The sequence below is a fragment of the Ambystoma mexicanum genome, chromosome 10 (assembly GCF_040938575.1).
Source record: "Ambystoma mexicanum isolate Mex_15411 chromosome 10, UKY_AmexF1_1, whole genome shotgun sequence".
Lineage (NCBI taxonomy): Eukaryota > Metazoa > Chordata > Amphibia > Caudata > Ambystomatidae > Ambystoma > Ambystoma mexicanum.
In genome coordinates, this window is record NC_090932.1 from 318,098,769 (window position 1) to 318,115,337 (window position 16,569).

General features: G+C 44.0%; 1 protein-coding gene across 2 annotated transcripts in view; it reads left to right on the top strand.

The window, feature by feature from the left end:
• The window catches only part of ADAM9 (ADAM metallopeptidase domain 9), a 1,404,333-nt gene that overhangs the window by 1,296,987 nt on the left and 90,777 nt on the right, over nucleotides 1-16,569 (top strand). Inside the window, exons 21-22 of one of the 2 annotated variants that reach the window (XM_069617919.1) lie at nucleotides 10,704-10,790; nucleotides 13,582-13,649. In XM_069617919.1, coding sequence (XP_069474020.1) covers nucleotides 10,704-10,790; nucleotides 13,582-13,649 — 155 coding nt within the window. The remainder of the gene's footprint in view (nucleotides 1-10,703; nucleotides 10,791-13,581; nucleotides 13,650-16,569) is intronic. The other variant, XM_069617920.1, reaches the window with a different exon arrangement.

Consider the following 16,569-nt stretch of genomic DNA (forward strand, 5'->3'; position numbering starts at 1 on the left):
AATGTCAATGTTCAAGGTTAGGTCTCGGGACAAAAAGGTAGAGAAGATATTTTTTTGTTTATTTGTGTGAATCAAAATGTGAATTGATTTTTACAAAATTAATTTTCCCAAAGAATTTTCAATGTCAGTTTATTGAACAGCTTTCAGTAGTTCGCACGTGAGTTCTAGAGTAAAATAAAGCGAGGTTAACTTGCTTTTTCAGCCAGAATAGGCCTTTTCAAACTGGTAGTTGAGAAAAGAGTGGATCATCTGGGGTTGCAGGTGATCTGAAGACTCGGGTGATTGTAGTTGTAGCGAGTTGACTTAACTTTCTACAATCCCTTCCAGGTTATTTAGGGTGTCTAGTTTGGACATGATTTGTTGCACTATTTTGGAAGTGGCCATTAGCCAAGTTGGTTTATCCCCACTGATCATTCTTGACCACCAGCAAGATTCACTGTCGATCGAGGGATCCAACGAGAAATGCTGCATGTAGGCTGTCCTGATTTGTTTTGTTTCTGGGCAGCCTATAACCAGATGGCGAATTGTCTCAGTTTCCTTTTTGTTCTGGCATAGTCTGCAATGAGCTGTGTTTGAAAGTCCTCTGATGGCTTTAATTTCGTTTGTTGGTAGCAAGTTAAGTCTCGCCCTTAAAAGACAGTTTCTGGCTTGTCTGTTTGGGAATTGTTTTATAAATCCCTGAAGCTCGTTTAGTTTCTTTATGTTAGGGGCCATATGTCGCGTTAACTTGTTTTCCATTGCTTTTGCCAGAGTCGTGATCCAGTCTAGTTCTTTGATCTTTTTCATTATTTTTGCCGGATTTTGGATTAAATCGTCTTTTGTGCTCTCAATTGAACTCAACAGCGTGGAGATGTGTGTCTTCCAGGGTTGTAGGGATTTGTTTGAGTCAACTGCTGGTTCTGCTTTTATCACTTTGTAGGGCAGAAGGCTCTCGGGGAGCAGAATTTTTCTGTATAACCTCAGGGTGTTACAGTTTATGGTCCCTTGTAAAGAAAGGAGGCTCATTTCTTTTCGTATTGATGCGACGGGTGTCGAGGCCGGAAGGGAGAGAACTGTTCTCCAATAATAGGCTTCAAGTTTTGGCCAGATGTCTCTCGGCAACAGGATAATTGCCTCTGTACCATAGGTTATAGCAGGGACAACTTTCATTTTGTAGTAGTCAATTACTGGTATCATTGAAAAGCGCCCGAGTTTTTGGTCAATCACTTTCGCTTGTGCCGCCAGCTTCCTGATTTTTATTCTTAGATGTTCTTGCATAGCTGTTTCTTTTTTGGTGTTGTCTACTATGATTCCCAAGTATTTAAAACTTTTCACTTTTTCGATCTCGGCCGATTGGAAGAACCATTTTGATTTTTCAGTTTTCTTTGTTGATTTTTCTAGGGTAACAATTTCTGTTTTTCCTTTATTTACTTCCAAGTTGTTTGATGTTGCATAGCCAGAAAGATTTTCAAGTTGGCGCTGTAATACGATTTGCGTCTGATCAATTAGTATAAGGTCGTCCGCATAGAGTAACCGGCTGATTTTATGTTTGCCCAGTTGCGGTGGAAAAGATCTAACGGAGGTTTCTGTTTCTTTAAAGTCACCAAGATAGGCCATAAAAAGAGTGGGGGCAATCGGCACCCTTGCTTAACTCCCCTTTGGATCGTTATGGATTTTGAGAGAGATCCTTGGCAATTTAATCTGACTCGCACAGACGTATTGGTATGTAGAGATTTGATGGGATTTAAAATCTCTTTAGGACAAGACCAGCTTTCCAGTTTGCTCCATAGGAGGGACCTGTCAACCCTATCAAACGCTTGAGAGAAATTGACGAATGCCAAGTGGAGTTTAGGGCCTCCTTCTAGCACTTTACTTTTCAGGACACTTATTATGAGTATGTTTGCAACGGTTCCCAAGTTCTTCTTAAATCCTGACTAGAAGGGATCGTTGCACGCCGCGTCACAAGCCCATTTTTGGAAACTTTTCTGTAGGAGGGAGCCAAATAGTTTTCCTATAGGATCCAGCAGCGTGATGGGCCGGTAGTTTGAAGGGTCATTGATGGCGCCTTTCTTGTAAATTGGAATAATCGTGGCAGTAGTCCACGAAGCCGGAATTGATTTGGAGTCTGAGCATCTTGAGAAAACTTCGCTGATGAAAGTGGACCATGCTTCAGGATGGGCCTTAAGGTCGATGTTTGTAATGCCTTCGGGTCCCGGTGCTCTTGAGTTTTTCAGTTTGGTTATTGCGTCATAGATTTCTTCTTTGTCATTTAAGGTTGTCCAAGGATTCTCGCGGCTTTCTGAAAGCGAAGTTTTTTGGTCCAAAGGTAGTTTGAAGGTTTCCTTTATGTGCTTTTCCCAGGTTACTTCACCAATCACGTTTTCGATGTTTTTGCTCCTGACAGCTGTCTTAGAATTTAGCAATGACCAGAATTCTCTTGAATTTTTGGTGCAAATGGCTCTCAGTATGGCTTCAGAGTCTTGTTGATGTCATTTTCTTTGGTGCGATCTTAGCCAAGTCCGATAGACCAGTTTTGCTTTTAGCTTAATAATTTTTGCTTGGTCCGTGTTCCACTTTGCTGCCTGTCTGATGGCCTTCCGATAGTCTCATAGCTTTTCGACTAGGAGAGAGTCGTACGATAATTTTGCGGATTTAGTGAACGAATTTGTTTTTAGACAGGACTTCTTGTACGGTGTTAACAAGGGGTCATAGTCGGTCACGTACTTCTGGTCACTGGATTTAGACTTCTTGTACTTATTAGACAGGTCTTCAATGTCTTTCGATGTAAATAGAGGGTTGTGGTCGCTGGCTTTGGTTTGCTTTACCTCGAAGGACGAGATTAGATCCAGAAACAGTTGTGAGGTGAATATATGATCGATTGAGGATTGTAGCACGCCATTAGACCAGGTCGCTGGCCGGTACTGGTCAGGGAAGACCGCATCTAGACTTTGGAATTTTCTGGATTTCATTAATACTTGCCACTGAGTCCCTCTGAGTTCTGCCGGGGTCGAAGGTATTTTAGGATTTTGTTCTGTACATACAGCGTTTAGGTCTCCACAGATTAGTATGTATGACACTAAATGGACTGTTAGGATTTCGTCAATTGTTGTTTCAATTTCTCTAAGAAAGATTTCCGCTTCTATAGATATTTAGAATCTAAATAGATATTTAGGATTGCTAGGGGCGTACAGTGTTCTTTCTTGTCAGATTCGCTTTTGTGGTACCAATTTAGCAAAACTGCCAAGAGGAAGTGGTTTGCACTTATGACTTTGTCCAGGTTCAGACCGTGTCCAATACGAGATGCCATCAGGAGGCCAGAAGAGGGACGTCCTTTAATACTTTTGAGGGCCGGGGCCAGGGAGAGTTTGTAGCCGTCTAATGTCAGTGGTTTTGTAAGCCACGTTTCTTGTAAGGAGATTATATCGTAATCGCCTAAGTGGATTTCTCCTGGAGAGGTCAGGTGCTGAAAGCCCCTCGTATTCCATGAGCAGAGGCTTATGGTATGTCTGGTGTCATCAGTGGGCTGCTGACCTTCGTGGCTGTGGTCCTGGGGCTTGGATTGCTATTTGGAGTTTCTTGAGGCAAGAGTTTTAGGAAGCCAAGCCCATAGGCCCAAAGCAGTTGACTTAGACTCGTTTGGGGCCCGCTTTGATGTCGCAGGTTGGAACAATTGATTGGTCGTTTTTTGCAGGACTTGAGAGGTGGGGCTACTTGCAGTAGTTGTCCGTTTGCTGTTGTCGATCCTTTGCCCTTTTTTGTCATGCTTCAAATTGAGATTGGGTTTTTCCTTGGAGATTAAACTTTCATGATCGTTGGTCAGTTTGTCGGGCATTAAAGTGGGATCTTTCGGGCATTGGTTCCGCTTAGACGTGGAACTCTCTGTGTCTCTATGGTCTTTCTTGTAGTTTCTTACTTTGTTTGATGCTGGGTTGGTTGAGATCTTTCGTGTCCCTTTGAAGTGTCAGTTCTGCTGCATGCTCATTCATTTCTGTTATTAAAATCAGTGAGATCGTAACCTAGTCTCAGTAGTTCTTTTGTTTCTTTTCTTAGTAGGTCTTTAATCGAAGCCGAAGCAATATGTAGATATGTTTGAGCCTTCCCTTTTGTGTGGGACGGGTCAACGATCTTTAGGTCTTCCGTTTTTATTTTCCTCAGTTTTGGTACGTGGTTGAAGAGTATTAAGACAGAGCTTCGGTTTAAGATCACATTGTCGTAGTTCCCTTGTATTTGTTCTAGTTTGAGAATCCACCGCCGTTGTTGTGTGGAGTTTGAAGTTTTGCGGTATTTTTTTTCTGTTTGGGATCGATAGTGATGTTCTCTTCTTGCTGATGTTCGCAGGTCTGTGTCCGTTGTTGACTTGAAGATGTCTTTTTCTTGCTTTTGGCCTTCCTTTGAAGTGGGATAGAGTCGAGATTTTTTACTGTCTGAAGTGCCTTTTGATCTAGAGTTTTTCGCCGTTCGAGAGGGAGGCGTTAAAGATCGTCAGCTTTTACTTGAAATTGTATTCGAAGAGTCGCTGGGTTTCTTTTCTGTTTCATGAAAGTGCTGAGTTATTTTGTTTCGGCGTTCTTCTAACGTAAGGAAGGGTGAATTTTGATTTGGACTAGCGTCCTCTATGTTGTCAAGTGTACTTTGAGAAGGGCTCACGAAAGTTACTTTTCTCTCTAGGGTTGCCGATTTCTCCTTGGTCAGGTCATGCTGTGGACTCTCCTCTAGATGTTGGCTGAGGTTCATCAAAGACTCCTGAGCCATTAACTCTTCAGCTGTTTTAGGAGATTGTGGAACTGTCCGTTGGTTGTTTGCGACAATCTGAGAGGAGCCCAAGGTAGTGTCGCTCCTTGGAGTGACCGGTCTTTCTTTACTTGCGATTGTTTTAGGGTGTGTCGAAACAGCCAATAGTTTCATGGACTAAGGCTCTTGTTTTTCATTTCTTTTGTTTTTGTCCTTTTCAGCTTTGTTTTTTTCTGAAAGAGCAGGAAAGGTTGGTCCGCCCCTTGGGTCGAGGCAGCGTTTCCCGAGGCAAGGAGATTGGGGTCCTCCGCAACCAACAACATTTCCTTTTTCCATCTTTTGTCCTGATTTACTATACCCATGTTCGTTTGTATTACATCGGTTTGAGTTTGAGCATTTCTTGATACAGTTTGTCCAGTCAGGTCTATAATTGGTGAGGTTTGTTCCCCCACCTCTTTTGTAGATTTGTTTTGCCTCTGGTCAGTAGTTAGTGGGTTTGTGTCTCTGTTTTGGTACTGGGTTGAGGCAATGTAGTGCTTTTGTTCTTTAGCCAGTTTCAGGCGCTCTTCGTGGGCCATTCGTAGCCCTCTAGGTATATCAGTTTGGAATACATCATTGCCTGAATTGACGTGTGGTCTTTTAAGTTGTCGTTAAGGGATTTGTAAAGTTTTGTGAATGGTGTAAGGCCTATTGAAACAACCGACATAATTGAAAAAATTTTGCAAATTTGGGGAACTTTTCTAGCTGCACTCTTAAACCTCCGCGACTTAATATAAAAGTAATAACTCAATCGTGTCGCAATGATGTGTGTAGAAAGCGAAGACACAGAGTTCCCCCACTTCGCTTGTCAAAAATGAAACTATAAAGTTCTACACGCATCCATTACTGCGCCACCAAAAAAATATTGTTCAAAAGCAGTTATGTTTGTTCATTTTCAGCCTTGTTTATTTTTAGTTGCAGCCCATATTGATGACACGTGTTTCGGCACTCTAACTTTGCCTTTCTCAAATCTGGGCAATTATTCTTATACAAATTACTATCCAAACGATCTTTTGTTGTTCATGGTTTCTCTAAATGACGTGGGTGATACAAATGGAGAGAGTCCCGTCAGACTCGTGGACGAGGTAAGTCACAATTCTGGCATCAAGCGTCGTGTATTTACTAGGCGTGGTAAATACACGACGCTTGATGCCAGAATTGTGACTTTTCAGGACGTACCTCGTCCACGAGTCTGACGGGACTCTCTCCATTTGTATCACCCACGTCATTTAGAGAAACCATGAACAACAAAAGATAGTTTGGATAGTAATTTGTATAAGAATAATTGCCCAGATTTGAGAAAGGCAAAGTTAGAGTGCCGAAACACGTCTCATCAATATGGGCTGCAACTAAAAATAAAAAAGGCTGAAAATGAACAAACATAACTGCTTTTGAACAATATTTTTTTGGTGGCGCAGTAATGGACGCGTGTAGAACTTTATAGTTTCATAATTGAAAAAATGTCTGTTTTTTTCACTGGGGAGGCTTGTATAGGCGATTTACCTTGACTCCTTGAAGTTCTTGGTGAAGAAGGAGTAGATTGTTGTGCAGTTGGACATTTCTGATGGTGTCTTATAGGCGGCTGGTCTAGAGAGAATCTTCTGTGTGACCCACGTGGGAGAAGTAGAACTGGAAAGATCTTCGAGCTTTCAAAACCATTTCTTGTGTCTTTGTGGATTTCTCTTTCAGGAGAAATTTCATAGTTTGCTGTAGAGGGTTTAGGGTTTCCCACCATGGGTAAGGCTTCGGCCTTATCGTGTTGTTCCGGACTCATTGTGTCCCGCAACAGGGATTGAGGAATAGAGTGGGTGTCCTCTTCCCAGGGTTCGTTTGATGGACTTGGTGGGACAGTCACTTGATCTTCAGCAGCTGAAGATAAGAGGTTTGAGGTGTCTCTGTTTGGGTTTATTTGAAGTTTTCCTTGAACTTGATCATCGACTAACTTTGGGTCTGACCCAACCGATTGTTTTAATAAATCCTCTTCAGGAAGGTTTTTTGGTGTACTTGGTATGCTTAGAGGAGTGCTCACTTGCTCTTCATAGGCTGGAGGTGAGAGCTCTGAGGCGTTTTCGTGTAGATTTTTTGGATGTTCTCCTGGTTCCTGAGCCTCAGTTGCATTAAGGTTGATCTTCTCCGGTGCCCTTACTGGTTCAGATAGTTCTTTTTGTGGCACCTGGTCTTCAGCCCTCACTAGCTGTGGATCCGGACTTGGTAATACTTCTAAATGCTTTGGGTTTTTAGGCGTGCCCGCACTTTGACCCTGGCATGAGTTGGTGGGGGATAATGCCATCAACGTTTGTGAGGAGGTCGTCCTATGATCTAGCTTCCTGAGTTTCTGAATGGGCTGGCAATCTTGAAGAGCTTCCAGGATTTCCATGGCAGTTAGCTCAGCTGTTTGTATTGGCCGGGTGGTGTTTCTGAAATTAAAGAAACTTGTGAGCAGGTTTTGTGAAACGGCTTGCTGGATTGCCTTTCCTGATCTATTAGAATAAGAAGTTGTTCCATTGCCTTTTTTCTGAGTGACAACGCCATTGTGTAGGTGTAGCCCTCTCTTTTTACTTTCTTTTTTTTTCTGTTCAGGTCATGTGTGTTTTCCTGCATTTTGAACTGTAGGTGAAAATCGTGGTCGTTTTCTTATGTTGGACTGGGCCGTTGCATTTGTAATGCTTGGCTCGTCCAATACCACTGGAACAGTCTCTGGACCAACTTGGTCATAGGGGTCTGAAGCGCGATCCAGTACTGAACGCTCGGGGGAAGCACCCCGAGAAACTTGTCTCTTTGGGGCGGCGCTCAGTTGGTCGGCCTCCGCGTTGCGGTGAATCATAGCTTTAACAGCTACATGGCTGCAGGGTACGGCCTCTTCTGGCTCCGCCCCTGCTAATCCGTCCTCGTGATCCAGGTCTGACCCCCTGTCACCGCTTCTGCTGCCGGCTCCAGGCCAGAGGCCTCGCCCAGCCTCCGCCGCTCCTTGCACCGCTCCTTGCACCGCCCCACCCGATCGCTATCCCGGATCCTCTCCACGTGGCGACGCGGATTAACAGGTGAGCGCGCCATTTGGATAGTGTTCACGGGATCTGCATTTCCTACGGTGGGGAGGTCTTCGTTTGTGATGTCTTCCAAAGCCAATGCGGGGGAGCCGTCGTTTGTTGTTTCTTTAGTCTGAGGCCTGATTTTTCTGGTGAGCATGGGGAAATCTGAGAGTCATCGGAAGTCGTCAGGGTAGGTTTGGTGGTTATCAGTTTTTTTATGAGTTTACTTCTTTTCTCCATTTGGCTGCCACTTTCAGACAGTAAGTGGACTTGATTTGAGTCTTTTACACATGGTTCGTCTGAGATCGAGAGGGGGCGCGAACTCCGCATCCATCGCCTCTCTTCACACATGGGGGAGTTAATGGGGGTGGCAGTCCTCGCAGCCTCGTCCGCCATGACTGCGGGACTGCCATTCGCGCCACTCCGCGTCCGCTCCGCAGACTGCTGGGGTTTTAGTAGCTGGGTTGAAAGGGTGCTCCGCCTCCAAAACAAAGGATAGTGAAGGCAGGCTCTGCAGCTAGAAGATACTGCAGGACTGACACTCGCCGCCACTCTGCGTCCGCTCCGCGGACTGCTGGGGTTTTAGTAGCTGGGTTGAAAGGGTGCTCCGCCTCCAAAACAAAGGATAGTGAAGGCAGACTCTGCAGCTAGAAGATACTGCAGGACTGCCACTCCGGGTTTTCAAAATCAGTATGCTCCCGAAATTGGACCAGGAGAACAGAGCATCTTTACAGTACCTTTATTCTTGTCCTTGGTGCTTGACAGCGCGAGCCAGGCTTTTTGTTATCAAACGGTGAGTCTGGGTGCTTTCGACCCAAGCCCGTTGCCGAGTTGAGTAGTGGCGGTGCAGGATTCAACGATGCAGTACTGTTCAGCAGGGCCATGGCTTGCATGTCGAAGACGCTGGGGACGGCATTCGGAGTTGGGTTGGTGGTGCAGGAAGACTTCATGCCCTCTTGTGTGGACAAACAGAGATTGGCCGTCAGCAGTGGGCCGGTTTGGCTGGCTCAACAGAGCATCAGGGGACTACAGCAGTATCAGCATGAGCTGGGGACATAAGAAGGCTGGGTGGGTCTCAGATACGGAGACGGCCGAGCTCCAACGTTTAGCGAGCTCAGAGATACAGAGGTCGTTGAGCGTTGATGTGAAGGATGACTGCAGCGGTTCCCTGGCAACAGCTTGGATGGTGTTCAAGGTGCCCAAACAGGTGTTAAGGTGGTTCAGAGATGTAAGGAGAGCCAGCAGTCACTTCCTTAGTTCTTCAGTTGATGGTAGTCCAAATCTAACAGCTCCAGGACACGGTGAGTTATTTTGCTTTGCACTTCCACTTCAGAGAGCCTGACTGGCACCTAGAGGGACTCCTTCACCTCCAGTGAACAGGGTCCCGATTCCAGTACAGCCAGGATATAGTCCTTGATTGGTTAGGGGACAATGTTCATCTCTGTCTTGGATACATTCTGTCTTCGCCCTATATAGCAGAAGGCTTTGAAGTAGCCAGTTCTTCCAACCGAGGTCCAGTGAATCCTTCTTGCCCTTGTCAGAGTCCAGAGATTAATTCAATAATGAGGGGGAGCCCCTCTCCTTTTAAAGGCAAAATGTCACAGGGTATTGGCCCAAAGCAAGCCTGCTCTTAAGGGTCCAATTTATTTTGTTGTACCAAGTGCTGTTTGCCTTATGACATCACAACCAGAGTACCTTGCCTGCAGTAAATTAAGGGGACAGGAAAAGGAACAGAAACCAAGATGGTTGGTCCCTTCTCCAGGCCTACCTCCCCTCTCTGGCTACTCTTAGTACATTCCCTTGCCATGCCTGGTTACCCTAAAATGACTTCAGTGGTTAGCACCCTGCTGTGAATGTTGTTTTATGTGACCTGATGCCTTGGAGGCAATTGTTCACAGGAAAGCTCCTGGGGTGAGTTCCAGTGCCCCGAGGGAAGTTGTTACCCTTCCTGCAGGAGAATTAAAGGAATAGCATCCTGGCCATTGTTCCACATGGCTGTAGTGGAGACAGTCAGACCAGGCCTTAATACACATCTGTCTTGCCATAGCTGCTTCCTGATAACAGAGCTGACACTAATGTGATATCAAATTGCTGCAGTTGTATAACTGTGTGTCTTATTAGCCACCAAGCCACAAATATGCATTATTTACATTGAAAGACATACTTGTCACCAGACTGGCAAAGGAATACAATCATTATATTTGGTAACAGAGGCGGAGAAGATTAAACAGCCACCTCTGCCTGTGAGAACTTTGTGTCCCAGCAGATGTCAGGAATGGACATGTGACCTTTGAACCTATCCTGTGCCACTGCACTACGGATGCTGTAGGTGTTAAGAGACTGGTACAGCAAGGCACATGTATGTACAATGCTTTTGGCATAGAGCGTTATGATCGGGGGTCTGATTAGCAGACCACCCTACCTGAAATAAAAGTACACACATGATTTTATTTCTAAAAAATAAAAAAGAAACACAGCTCTCATACCCTCGCCAGGTGGCATTCTGTCACACTCCCACCTTCTCAATTTTTCCTCTCAGCACTGAGATTGTGGTCTGGATTTTCATTCTCATTGTCCTGAGTTCCCCCAGCATGTACCCAATATCTTTCTTTGTGACAGGTTTGACCATCTCCTCCATCTGGGAGGGCATCCTTCCTTCTACAGATGCAAGTAACTCATTTATGCAATGTTTCTTTCCAGCTCACTGTCTCAAACCTTTCAATCATTTGAAGGGGGCAATCTACAGAGCACCAATAAACCCACTATGATTTAGGTCACAGGACTTTAGCTCCAATCAACACCTCCTTTAGAGTTAAATAAGTCTCCATGTGGTAACGAAGACCCAAATTGTTTTCCCATTCACATTTTGGACCAAACGCTACTAATGAAGGTCAACCACCCAAATAAGTGCTTTTCCTCTTGCAGAAATTCCAGAGCACACCATCCCGCAACGCAGATCTTGCAGATCCAATTCGGCAGGTGTTCCTTCAGCCATACAAGGGAACTAATGAGGTAATTATTCAGAGTTTTGATCACCATTTGACAGTGCCACCACTCCTCTCAACTGACGCTGCCATTATCGCTGCAAGTGCAACTGTCCAAGAGCTGGAGGTCTTACTGCATCCAGTTTGCTGCAGTTCTTTTGTTAACTCCGGCTCCACTCTCCTTGAGGACTTGGTGTACTATGATGCCAGCCTCAGACTCTTCCTCTTCTCATCCATGTGTCTCCTGAATGGGTGCAGCCGGCTTTGCGCCCACCGGGACAGATCTCCAGAGGGTCAGCGTAGTTCTTCTTCTGTACCGCCAGGCGCCCCCTTCCTTATGGCGGACTCACCAGCCACTGCTTCTAGCAGCTTTGACCATGACCACAGGCATCTGTGTACCCCGGCCAAAACACAGACTCAGCTTCTCCATCGTGTCACTCCCTTCCGCTTCATTTTGACCAGATGTATCTTGTGTGGGGGAGGGAAGACACAAGACGAGCGGGATAGAGGGAGCAAAGCACTCAGGTGGCCATTTTTACCACTCCCCTTACTGGTCTCGTTGTACTCTTTTTTTTAAAAAAATTTAAGGTTCAACCATAGAGTTTGGGGGGGGGGGACGAACCATGGCTTTGTCCCTGCTTTTACACTATTTGACTCTCTAAACTAGTAACTTACTATATTCAGAAAAACAACAGGCATCAGAAGCAGCCCAATTGTTAAGGCAAATATCTTTATTCAGATTTCTACATTAAAACAGGGACAATAATTACACAATACAATTCCCAACATCCCATTTAACCCATCATTAAATATTATAAAACATCTCTAAAAACCATCACTTCCTAAAAGACCAAAAACCAGATAAAAGTACTAGTTACAGTTTTTCATTAACACATCCCTAATGATAAAAGCTTCTCGTACACAAACAGGTTAAAAATAAAATCCCCATTATTACTGTTTATTATAAAAAGTAAAGTCTTTCTAAAGGTTCTAATTTTTACCTGTAGGATGTAGGGCCATAGCCACCTTTTCCGCTGATCATAATAGTTCCCCCATATAAGCAGAAAGTTCCCCAAGGTCTTCATCGGCTCCCATTCCACAGTTACATTTTGTGGCCACCACCCCCTTTTTCCAGGTGTTGCGAGCATTTAGTGGGAGTACATAAAGTCTGATCATCAACATGCATTTCTTACATTCGTGGTAAATAATATTACACATTTCTCTTCCAGCTTGAAAATGCAGTCAGGTATCCTTTTACAATACAAGGGAAGGTAGAGTACACACCTTGGCCCTATCTATTTCTTTGTCAATACAAATTGCTTTCCTCAACAACTCCTTTTTTTTATTTAAAAAAAAATCCTGAGCAGTCAGTTCTTTCACTCCCTTGTGACCCCATTAGTTAAAAGAGCACAACCCTTAATTTACCATATGTATTTCCTCCTGGAATCAGAGCAGACCATCTCCCCCAATACATTCTATATAGTAGGGTTCCTCAGACCCTACACATGCGACTTTAAAAGAATAGTTGCCATTCTAAGGTTCGCCAGTGTGACTGTGTTTGAAACCCCCAGCTCCAACCTAATAGCACTATTCGGTGCACCCGGGGAACACTGGTTAATTTCTTAAGCAGTTTATTCTGGGCCACCCCCCAACTGATAACACTTGACAAACCACCCAAATCTCGCTCCCATATAGGGGCATTGACCCTACTTTGACTCTGTATACTTCAAGACATTTACTTAGAATCCGAGTCCCATATTTGTGATAGAACCTGACCAGGCCTGTCATCCTCGTCTTCAATTTTGCAACTACTGCTTTAATATGCGGGGCCTAACTTCCAATCTGACTAAAGGTGAGCCCCTTCAATGTGTTGGCCCATTAAATTCCAACCATAGTTATTCTCGCCTTTCCCAAATACCAAGACTTTTATTTTCCCCATGTTAAGCTTTAGGCCATTTGTGCGAAAATAGTTATGCGCATATTTCAAGCTCCTTTGCAGTCCTCCCGGCATAAGATGCAATAATGCAGTATCATCCGCAAACAGCAGCAAACCATGTGACACTTTTTAAAGTACAGGGCTAAAATCCGAAAGAAAAAGAATGAATAAAAGAGCACCCAACGAGCATCCTTATTTTACCCCCTTACTGGTTATACAATTCTGTGTAAAACTTCCCTTGGAGGAGCAGTAAACTGCTGCATGAGTATCCAAATAGCAGGCTTGTATAAGATTTAAGAGGCCACTAGCGACCTTGAGTGCTTCCCGCTTCCTCCATAGGATGTTCCTGTCTACGGAATCAAAAGCAATTTCCAGATCCAAAAACGCCACATATAGCTTACCCCCCTAATCTTGCAATACTTCTCAATTAAAACATTGGTCTAAGGTGGTCAAAATGCTTGTGTTGAGCCATTGCACTCTATCCCCTTTTGTGTCTGTCTTTGTTTCTATTTTAAAGCAACTTTTCCTCTCTTCACCTATCTCTCATTCTCTTTTCTGTTTCACCTTGTCGTCTATAACCTTTTCACTTAACACCTGCTCATTTTTGCCCTTTCCTCGTGTTTTCTGTCTGCCTTATCTCCCATTCACATCTTATCTCTGTCCATTTCTATTGGCATTTCTCTCTATCCGCCCTTTTCATTCTCCCTTTCCATATCTATACTCACTCATGGTTTATTTTGTACAGGACAGAGCTTGTGGTTTATTTTTGTTTGTGATAATGAAATCTCACATGTATTATAAATTCTATCTGGTTCAGAAAAGTAAGTTCAGATAACATACCTGTTTATGTAGACATGTAACAGCTTGTTCTGTTTGATTTTAGGTTGTTCCACCTAACAGATCTGCAGTGCCAACGTACATGGTTCGGCAGCCTCAACACATACCATCAAGGTCTGTTATTAAAGCTACACATTTTAATTTGAGTGTATATTACCCTTTAACAAGAATAAAATCTTTCAAAATTATAATATGTAAGAATATAGTGAATGTAGAAAAAGTGGTAAACTTGTTTCTGGCAAGAATGTTATCCATGCTAGTAAGCAATATTGAATTTCCTGTGTAAAAGCAAACCTGAAAATATTACATGACTAGTATTACTTTTATTGTACAGAAAAGTAAAAAATAAACCTAATGCATGAGGTGCTTTTTTGTACAAGACAGTGCATAACGCTAAAGTGCATAAAGCTGGATCATTGTACTCATACTGTTGTAAAAATGCATCTGGGATAACATTAGTAAAGGTAAGTGTTTTATTACGTCTAATAGTCTAATCAAAGTTCAGTTTCTTCTCGTGGTGATTAATAAGTGGGCCAAATGTATTTTAATATGTGTGGTACACTTTTTTAAATGTGACACTTATGGGGGCATGGCCAGCAGCGGCACAAAATTGGTGCATAGTTGTGGAGCTCCATCATTCTAGCTCCGAAATAGATGTGAACCAGTCCTAGCAAAGGTCCACAAAGTAACAAAATTACTCCACTTGCTGCAAAATGCTGCAGTTTACCGCTCATAGTGCTGAGAGACCCTGAAGCATGTGCACCTGTGTCTCCTCAAGATCATGGACCGATGCGTATCCCACTGCGAGTCACAGGGAGGCAACGGAAAAACGCCAGACTGGGAAGAAAACATCAGAGACCTGCCAGGGTAAGTGCAGGCTCTGGGATAGTGTTGCTGGTGACGCTCTGCTCCTTGCCTCCGGGTGAACACTATCCATTACACTGAGGGTGCTGAGGAGAGCTAACTGGAGTTGGGAGCTGCTAGGTTAGGACCAAAACTGACATCTCTTATAACCCTGGCATGGAGCCATTGAAAGGCTATCGGGATTACCAAGGTTTAAGGTGTACCTCATGACATTGAGCCCTGTAAAAGTGGCTAGACTCTAATATTCATACGAGATCCAGGACATGGCTGCACCACCATGGGATCAAAAGCTGCAGAAGCCGCCCCTCGAAAGTCACTTATGGGTGTTGCGTGTCTCCCAGGTTGAAGAGAGAAACAACTTCATGCAAGAAACCTGCTGCTTCTGCAAGGCCTGTTCTTGATCATATCTGAGACTGTCCTGCCCTAACAAGACATGCGTCATCTAGTCTGCATGATAGGCAGAAGGCATCACCAAAGAAGAATGTATTGCTAATTCTGAGGGGTGGCAAGTAAAGGCACACATCCAAGAAAGAAAAGTGGAATAATTACCAATGGGAGCATCTCATTGTGGGTTGCTTGGATCTGTCTGCGGTGGTAGCCCACCTGTGTCCCATGCTGAAAACAAAGATATGATGGACTCTGACCCGGATGGTAGAGGACATTGAATGTAAGATCATTAATGAGATCCAAGTTCAAAGCCTTAACTAGAGATCTTTTGAGGTTCCTTAGAGACGATAAATGGGAGGAGACTATGCAAGGCAGCTAGGTTGAAGAATACAAACCAGAATGTCGGATCTCTTTCTACATATAATGTTGGTGATGCAGCCATATTGCATTGTCCTTCATTGGTTGATACTGCCAGCTCGCGTACAATAACTGATGAGAGTGGGCCATGAAATGTAATTATGAAATGTAATTTGTACAGAATGGAAGATCGTCTACACCAGAAGGCAAGAGCACTGTAAACACTGGTACCATGTCACTCCATCGACAGTAATTACTTAGGAATAATTTACTTCGAAGTAATTGCTTTGAAAAAATACTTTGCATTTTGTTTTTTACTTTTGAGGGGGTCCCCCATACCTCCCTCCCCTACACTACCACCCCTATCCAAAGCCCCACCCACCCCTTTTACCGACAACCACTTATATTTGTCGAAGTATTTTTCAAGTAAGTACTTCGAAGTAATTACTGTCTTTAGAACAGCGGGAGACCGTAAACGCTTGCTTTTCTAGGGCAAACTATGTCTTACTTAATTGTTCTAAAGAAAAGATTAGCATTCAGGGAAGAGACTGAAAAGCCTTGCAACAGTATTACATGGCACACTATGTCATGCCCTCCAAAGTGGAACACTTCATTGAAACTGCTCTTGCAGGTCTCTAACTTTATTACTACTCCTCACCAATCCATCATCCTCATTTTACTTGATGTCTCTTCAGCTTCCATCACTGTGGCATACGCCCCATTCCAAACTCTCTCACCCCTTGGCTTCAAGGATACCAAACTCAGCTTGGTGGAATTCTAACCCCATGATCACTCATTCTCCATCTCATGAAACTGTTAACGCCTTCTCCCCTTCCCGTCGGCGTCCCTCAAGGATCAGTCCTCAACCTACTCCTCTTCACCATCTACAGATCCCGCGGGGTAAGCTCATGATATCCATTGGATAACACTACCACCTCTTTGCTGATGATACTCTGATATTTTTCTCCTTTCCCTCCTTCACCCTTTTGTGGCTGAACGCATCACCACTATGACAGCAGCCCATGACTCAGACAGTAAATTATGGCAAAAAATTAATTATGACAGAATGAACCTTCTCAATTTAAGGAAGATCTACTACTACCTTGCACACCACTCAGCTAAAACTCTAGTCTCCAGCCATATGCGCATGAAACTGGACTACTGCACAAACTTACTCCTTGGTCATCCTCTCCACTCCTTCACCCCTGTCAACATTGTTTTCAACTTCGCTAAACGCACTCTAAATCTACCCAGATTTGTCCCTATCGCAAATTACTCACACCACTCCGAATAGCTCTGCCTGCAAAATCACTCCCTTTAAGTTTTTGTCTCTCTTCTGTTCTGCTCACCTCCTATGCCACCATTCGCTCCGTTTCTCTACTGCTCCCCTCCACCCGAATGCTCTCCACCGGCAATCGAAGCAAGC